This window comes from Gekko japonicus, unplaced genomic scaffold (assembly GCF_001447785.1).
Source record: "Gekko japonicus isolate JY-2015 unplaced genomic scaffold, Gekko_japonicus_V1.1 scaffold415, whole genome shotgun sequence".
NCBI lineage: Eukaryota > Metazoa > Chordata > Lepidosauria > Squamata > Gekkonidae > Gekko > Gekko japonicus.
In genome coordinates, this window is record NW_015173136.1 from 972646 (window position 1) to 981380 (window position 8735).

The 8735-nt window shown below is 50.6% G+C and overlaps 1 protein-coding gene across 1 annotated transcript; it reads left to right on the top strand.

The window, feature by feature from the left end:
* On the top strand, positions 1-3770 carry NKX1-2 (NK1 homeobox 2). Its single transcript, XM_015422193.1, has 2 exons — positions 1-226; positions 2546-3770. Exons 1-2 carry the CDS (start codon positions 1-3, stop codon positions 3187-3189), a joined length of 870 nt encoding a protein of 289 aa, XP_015277679.1. The 3' UTR covers positions 3190-3770.
* The last annotated feature ends 4965 nt before the right edge of the window (positions 3771-8735 follow it).

Consider the following 8735-nt stretch of genomic DNA (forward strand, 5'->3'; position numbering starts at 1 on the left):
ATGCTGGAATGTCAGGACAGTGGGGCCAAAGGGGCCCCCATCCACACTAAAATCTCCTTCTCTATCTTGGACATCCTGGATCCTCAGAAATTTACCAGGAAAAACAATCTGGCAGCAGGGAGAAGGGAGTGCATCCCCCACGCAGGACAGCAGGAGAAAAGTTTGGGAAGAGTTGCAGCGGAAAGAAATTCAAGCCACCAGAGGAATAAGCTACAAGCATATCATGGTAGGCAATGCATTCAGATTTTATTTGATTTGCACCAGGGTGTTGTTGGTTGTTAGGAAATTCCTGAGTTGATTCATTCATGGCAAACAATAAGGGATAAATGTTGAGAACGATTGTCCTCCTAGATTAAAATAAATTTTAAAAAACCAATCATTTAGTTAGGTTTCATCACCCCAGCCAAGCAGTTTGTACCTACTTAAATTTAGGGTAGTATATGAAACAGCTCCAGGGCTACTGTGTCTAATACAGCTGCTGCAGCAACTTTGTTTAGCGACCAGGGTATGCTAGACCCCACATAGCAATGCAGAGTTTGAAGTCAGAAATTGTACTTTAGAGTTTGGGGATGTGGAACGCAGCTGAATCTGGCTCGAATTCAGTTCGTGCAGCAGAATGTAAGAAAGCTACTTTTAAAAAGAGCCAAAACGCTAGGACCAAAATCATAGCAGGTGAACAATGACCTGGGAGCACTGCCCCGCCGCATCGGAAGCCTGCAGTCTCCCCCGCCCTTCAGTTCTCGCAGGCAGACAGTCAGCAGGTTAAGCTTTTTTTGCGGCGCGAAGAAACGACCAACTTCACCCACTGAATTTTCACCTTTCAAGCAATCAGTGAAAAGCAGGGGGGGACGGGACGGAAAAAGCGTCCTTTCCCCATCAACGGCTCCACTTGCCTACATGTCCCAGATGGGAGCGTTGGCGTTCAAAAGGGGTTTAGGGGCAGAGCCTTGAGTTTAAGGGGATTCCGCAATGGAGGGAGCACATTCTGAATTAGAAGGGCAGGTACGTTCCCTGTACACTCCCCCTCGTTTTCGGACACGGGTTGTGGGAACTGTGGCAACCTTCGGCTCAGCAGCTCCCCCCCCCCCCCCCCCGGACTCGCTGCCCACGTTACGGGAGGTCAGCCGCTGGCCAGCTCTGCGGAGTTCCCCTTTAAGAGGTCGCGCAGGAAAGGGAAGCGAGGGGGGTCAGCGAGCTCCGAGACGGCCTCTGGCGGAGGAGCGGTCCCGGCTGAGCTTGCAGCGCCCCCAAGTCTGGTGGGAAAGCGCAAGTCCGCCGCCCGCAATTGTTTTCGGCTCAGCCTTGTCTGACGGGCCTGATTGGCACCGGGACGCGGGAGGCAAAGGACAAGCGAGATAATTGTTCCTGCCGCCTCCCCACAAGAGGATGCCTTCGCTCCCCCTTGATCGATAACCTATTACCGACTCCTGCGTATCTCCTTCCCACAGCTTGCAGGTACCAACTTCAAACCTCTTCCCCCCTGTCTGATCCTAATATTGTTCGATTAAAACTTACCTTTAATAGATGACATCTATCGATCCGCCCCTTCACAAATCTGAAACTCTATTAGTACGGCAGGGAAAAGAAGATGGAAAAGAACGGGGGGGGGGGGGGGAATTACTGCTGTTAAAAAAAAACCCTTTAGTAACTTATTTTTTTAATGCTCTCATAGAAATCCATTTCTGCTACCACCTCCCCCACCACCACCAAAAAAAACACGTTTCGTATTCTCTTGGAAGGGGCGACCTGGAAATGTCATAAGACTTGCTATGGGTTGACAAGCTTTGTAACGAGGAAAACACGCGCTCGTTCATTCATGCCTCACGCATTCTGTGCGTGATTTCATTGGCTGAAACGCACTTGACTACTCTGTAGCTAATCCTCGTATTTTTGAATAGCAAGGGATTTTAAACAAGGAAGAATGTGTGACATATGAAGCCAGTCTAAAGAGGTCTACTCGAAAGTAAATGATATGTTATTCAATTGACTTGCTCCCAGGAAAGCACCATTAGGATGTCAGCCTTCATTATTTTTATTATACTATCAGAAACTCGGGCATCTCCATTGAAAGATGGTTAGTGCCCAACCTTAGCCGGAGGCTTGGTAAGCAGTCCCGGGGGAAAGGCACTCTGTGTATGCTCAAAGTCACTTATTAAACTTTTTTGTTGTGGTGGTGAATTCTTTTGTTGGTGCAGAATTGTTTTAATCACTCCAAATGTTCCAGCACGGAACTACAGAGATGCCTGAAAACGGGTTCTTAGCATAAACTCCTCTGAACCCACAACCTGAACCACTGGAAAGGGGAAGCGGCGTGCATAGCGAGGTTGAACCTAGCGCGAAATGCCGGGGGACAGCAGCGGCTAACGAAGCACACGTGTCTGTCTGTGCCCCAACTGATGCAGATCCATGTGGAGAGGATCCGCTTGCGGGGAGGAAAACAGTAATTACGGGGGTCAGTCTGGATCAGACGGCTACGCGTGTCTGGGGAAGGCTGCTGGTCTCGTCCTGTTACCCTGATCCGCGCCACTCTTTGTGTGTCTTGCAGATGCCGACAGCCAAGCAGAGCGGCCGGCAGCCGCCTCGGAGGAGTTGGAGCAAAAGGAGGAGCCGCCGGGCCGAGCCGGGAGCCGCTTAGCCACCGCGGCTGCCTCAGCTGCGCTTCCCTCGCCCGACTTCCCGGCCTCCTCGCCGTCGGATCTGGACGAGCCCGGCTCTCCGCCGGCATCCAAGCGGCGACGGGCCGAGTCGAGCTGCGCCAAGCCTCGGCGGGCCAGGACGGCCTTTACCTACGAGCAGCTGGTGGCCCTGGAGAACAAGTTCCGCGCCACGCGGTACTTGTCGGTGTGCGAGCGCCTCAACCTGGCCCTCTCGCTCAGCCTGACCGAGACGCAGGTCAAAATCTGGTTCCAGAACCGAAGGACCAAGTGGAAGAAACAAAACCCCGGGGTCGAAAGCACGGCGCAGCCGGGGGGCAACGCTCTGCCCCCTGGAGGTGGCGGCGCAGGAGGCAGGCCCAGCCCGCCGGGCCCCAGCGCCTTGGCCTATCAGACTTTCCCTTCCTACGCCTCTGCCAACGTCTTGTTCCCGGCCGGGGCTCCTCTCCCGCTCCCCGCAGCAGTTGGAGGGGGCCCCTTCCCTCCTTTCCTCAGCCCGACTTACTTGGCTCCATTTTATACCCCTCACCTATAGAGGGTTACCAGCCTTGCAGAGCCTGCAGCTATTCCCTCTGCAGGGGTGGAGACCAACAAACTCTGTTGTGTTTAAGCAAAGAAAGGAAGAAAAGAGTCGTGCATTTTACCGTCTCTGCTCATGCACTGTTTTACTAGGTCTTGCTTAGGAGCATGCTAACTGTTCTGCCACCGAGGGATCACCACTACCCAGGTTCTTTTTCAAAAAACAAACGCATCCGTCGGTGTATGGAAAATGTGGGCCAAAAGGATCAACCTCCAATTTCTTTTATTTTTCCCGCCATGAGAAGATGCAAAAAGCAACAGCTCCCTGAAGTTTGGGAAACCTGTTGGCAGCAGAGTGACTTTCAATACCAAGAAGGTGTATTTTTTAAAAAAACAGATATACACTATTTGATATTTATATAGCCGATGGCTGGCATACAGAGAATGGAAGAAGACACAAATCTTGTGGATTTATCAATGAGCCAAAGGGCAGCTGAAGCTGGTACTACTCTTCCCCCTCATCCGTTCCCACCCCTCCTAGATTCGCTGTTGTCCTCACAAGCAGGCCCACTGGCTGTTGTGTGGGGACCTCTGCTGCATGACCCTGTCTGACCATTGAATTCATTTCGGGACAGAAATGCAGGATGGGTGTGATTGTGGCATATGCAAAATGTAGATTGGAAATGAATACAGTATTTTAATAAAATGTGCATTGTACTATACCATGTTTGTATCTTCAAGCAACTGCTCTCAAGTGGTGGGTCAAGAACCACCAGAGGGCAGCACGGTCAACAAGGAAGGCTGGGTTAAATAGTAGGTTTACTTGTGCAGCTGCGTACTGCAGCCCCATCACAGCACAACAGGAAAACAGCATATGTCTCTCCGCATACAAGACCATGTTTCTGCACAAGGTGTACAAATATATCAGTCCGTACAAGTAATACATAGCCTGTTGTTACTGATGTTATATTACATCCCAGTTGAATAGAGTGTCTGCCGCTGCAGAAACTGTGTGTTGCAGGTCTTTTATGTAACTCCTCCTTAACTCCTGCTGTTACTGTGTCCCAGAGCCTAGTTTCCAGCATGCTGGTGATCATCCCTTAAGGCCAAGGTTAAAAGATAAGCGTATATGACATAGTCTGAATCCCAGGATGTCTTTGACCCTTAGTATTCATTCAACTGGACACACAGCCAAGCCATGCCCAGGATACGTTGAAGGGTGATCTGCTGTGGGATATTCAGAGCGTAGACCCTACAGGATGTCATCATGAGAGCTGCTTTATTTTGGAACCCTTTGACCCGAAAGAAAGACAGTTCTTTTAATTGGGTGTTTTGGGAGTCACTGACTCCAAACCTTTTCCTATGGAGACCTATCTGCAGAATTTTAACTTTGTTTAGACTCCAACTGTTGCTGACCTGAAAATTATACCTCCTTAGTTCTCTGCTACACTGTTCAAATGTGTTTTAAACCATGCATTCATATATTCTTCCTGTTCATTCTTTTGCTTAGGTGTAGCAGCAGCTTTAATAGCATAGATTGGACATTGTTTTTTCTCCATTGTTCCAGTTTTTGCACTGGAGTCTTGTGGCACCTTAAATACTAATGGATCTATTTTGGCACAAGTATTTGAGGAATACAGCCCATTTCATTAGTCACACTGAAAGTTATTCTGAGGTGGTGGATAAGTATACACATGTGTAGAGGGATAAATAGTTGGGCCAAAAGGTGTGAGATGCAAAGTTCAAATGTATACATGTAAGAACAGTAAACATTCGCATCACCAACCTGTTCACTAGGGATCTTATTTAGGGATCTTATCTTGAATACATTGGAGCTTTACATAGAAATGTAATGGTTTATGGTTCCACTATTTATGATTTGATCTCTGTACCCATTTCTGTGTATATTAGGGCTGTCTTCAGGCCTGGAGAAAAATGTCCTGTCTCTTTAGTAGACATTTAAGCTTTGATGGCATGAAAATTAATAACATCACCTGGTAAATAACATTCCTTTAATCCTCTATTAAGGGGACAAGATATTTTTCTCCAAGCAGTTGCCAGCTCTATCGTAACCGATGATAACAGTTCATACATTTGAGAAAATGGAATCTAATTCAGAAAAATGTATACCACAATGATTCTTATTAATCTTTAAGATGCTCTAAGACTTTATTTTGTTCCATCAGATAAAGAATTCTACACACACACTGGTCAGGTTCTGCAGCAAGTAAATCTCCACACACGTTTCCAAGGAAGCATTCTACTTTATTAGATTACAAAACTGGTACCATATCCACAGGATTATTGTTAGGAATGACCATGGGGCAGAAACATCCTTACATATAGTAGGATGAGGCAAATGGCTAAGCAAATGAAATTCAAGTGCGCACGCGGGAATTCTCCCAGCGGGAGGATACATGATAATTGGGAGAGTCGCAGTGCCTCACGAGAGCCGAAAGATTCACACCAGGGGTGGAACGCAAGCCCTCCCTCCTTCACAAGGCCAGACAGATAACGCCGTCTGGCAGTACTGGCTCCCATGGTCTCCCAAGCATTGTTTACAGCAAGCGGCAGAGCAGCAAACAAGCCCGGATTAGAGACGGGAACAAGCAAAACATGGCAGCTAGCTGACAACACCCGGCTGAAAAACTGGATTTTTCATCCTTGCTCCCTGACCAGTTTCTTTAAATAACCCTTTTGCCCCTCTAGTGGACAGTCCCATGGCTGCGCATAATGCATTCTTCAAGTCTTCCTTCAGTTCTTATCAGGAGTGTGTGATGTATGTTAGGTAAGAGTTTATGTTTTTCCCAATATTTTATATGAAGCAAGCCCCATTAAACAGTATAAGGCTCTTTTGAGCAGACTTGGTTAGGATTACTCCCTTGGTGACTAAGCTCACATGATCCAGCAATATGCATGCAATGGGCTCCTTTCCCTCATGTCAGGATGCTTCAGCTTGTCAAAGGAAAGTGAAGAAATCCAAAGGGAATTCTAATTGCCAAAGTAAAACTACGTCCAGCTCGGTAGGAACCCTTGCAAGTTTCTCCAATACTGCAACACAACACATTATGAAAGGAAGATTAGAAGGCTCTTTGAAGACAGGTGGTGAGGGTGGAAAAGGGGGAATTCTGGAGAATATCTGGTCTTCTCCCTTAAGGTTTCCACAACTTTTTTAAAAATATATTTTTGTGTGTGCGTGTATGTGTGAGCCTGGAAGTCATGGTGACGTCTGGTGACCCCTACTGGGGCTAGGATGTTTTCAGAGTGCTGGCTTGATTGCCTTCCTCAGCGTCCCGGCCCTAGTATTCTTTGGCAGTTTACCTTACAAGTACTTGCCAGGATTGGTACTGCCTAGCTTTCAAGATCTGATAAGATTGGGCTTGCCTGGGCTATCCAGGTTAGGACAGGTTTCCACTCTTAAGAATGTACTTCTTTAGACTGAATTATTTGGTCCATATTATATACACATATGCTACAGCTGCATATTTGCTGCTATCATTATTATTATTTACTTCATGTATAGCCTGCCTTTCTTACTGGACTGGAAGTGGAATACGATATGTACAGGCCTCGGTTCCTGCTGGAGCGCATCGAAGCACCGCTCTGCCAGTCAGGAGCCCAGGGGGTGGACACATAAGCCCCCTGCTCCCACCGGCCATCAGTTGGGACATGGTGGGGGGCCCAAAACGTTTCCCCGCGTCCCTGAGCCCTGGTGGCCTTGGACTTGTAGGGGCAAATTCCACCTCTCGCGTGTGATCACACGCAAGAGATCATTCTGGCTCCCCCAGCTCTCGGGAGGGGCACTTAAAAAAGTTATGGCCGCCGCCGCATTTTTCGGTGGCAGCTGCGACGCCGGTGCAGGGGGAGGGGCAGGGTGAAACATACCCTTGCCTCCCTGAGCCCCAGGGTGGTGGCCTTGGACTCGTAGGGGCAAATTCCAGCTCTCGCGTGTCATCACATGCAAGAGGTCATTCTGGCTCCCCCAGCTCTCGGGAGGGGCTCTTTAAAAAGTTATGGCTGTCGCCGCTGTTTTCGGTGACAGCTGCGACGCCGGTGCGGGGGGAGGGGCAGGGTGAAACGTTCCCTTGCCTCCCTGAGCCCCCGGGGTGGTGGCCTTGGACTCGTAGGGGCAAATTCCAGCTCACGCGTGTGATCATGCGTGAGAGGTCATTCTGGCTCCCCTAGCTCTCGGGAGGGGCTCTTTAAAAAGTTATGGCCGCCGTAGCTGTTCTCGGCGGCAGCTGCAACGCCCGCACGGGGGAGGAGCAGGGAGGGGTGAAACGTTCCCTTGCCTCCCTGAGCCCCGGGGTGGTGGCCTTGGACTCGTAGGGGCAAATTCCAGCTCTCGCGTGTGATCACGCGCAAGAGATCATTCTGGCTCCCCCAGCTCTTGGCAGGGGCTCTTTAAAAAGTTATGGCCACCGTTGCTGTTCTCGGCAGCAGCTGCGACGCCCGCACGGGGGAGGGGCGGGGAGGGGTGAAACGTTCCCTTCCCTCCCTGAGCCCCGGGGTGGTGGCCTTGGACTCATAGGGGCAAATTCCACCTCTCGTGTGTGATGTCTGAGCGTTGCTGCTTGGACATCACATGTGAGACGTCATTCTGGCTCCCCCAGCTCTCGGGAGGGGCTCTTTAAAAGGTTATGGCCACCGTCGCTGTTCTCGGCGGCAGCGACACCCACGTGGGGGGGGCGGGACGAAACCTTCCCTTGCCTCCCTGAGCCCCCGGGGTGGTGGCCTTGGACTCGTAGGGGCAAATTCCAGCTCTCGCGTGTGATCACGTGCGAGAGGTCATTCTGGCTCCCCTAGCTCTCGGGAGGGGCTTTCTAAAATGTTATGGCCGCTGTAGCTGTTCTCGGCGGCAGCTGCAACGCCCGCGCGGGGGAGGAGCGGGGAGGGGCAAAATGTTCCCTTGCCTCCCTGAGCCCCGGGGTGGTGGCCTTGGACTCGGGGTAAAAGTAACTTTTCCCCCACCTTAAAGAACAATGGAAAGGATGGGGGCAACCTGTTTGGGGGCCCGTAGTATTGGACCCCCTGGTTCAATGTTCCTGAAACATGGCGGGTATCTTGGGGAGAGGCTCTAGCAGCTACCCTATGATTTTGGAGCCTCTCCCTCAAACCCCCTTTCCTCCAGCTCCCAGAATATACCCTGTGTTTTCGCCATTGACTTCAATGGCCCATAGGATATAATGGGGGCGAACTGCGGGAAGCCGATTCAGATCAGAGAATCTGATTCAGCCTGCAGCAGCCTGAAAGGTACCCGAATGGGCCATTTTCGGGGGTGCATTCGGTTCAGATGAACCGAATGCACATCCCTCCAGCAGCCCGCTTGCTCGGGCTCTCTGTAGCCTCGGGGATCCTGAGCAAGCTAAGGGAAGGGAAGGTGGTTTAAACCGCCTCTCCTTCCCTCCAGCAGCTGGCTTGCTCAAGCTCCCCGAGCAAACCAAGGGAAGGGAAGGTGGCGGAGCAGCTGGAGACATTGAGCCTCAGCTCCACAAGTAATGAGCACTCACGCCCCGCCCCCAGCAGCCCTCAGGCCGGAGCACCTGGAGCAGTCTTGGGAGG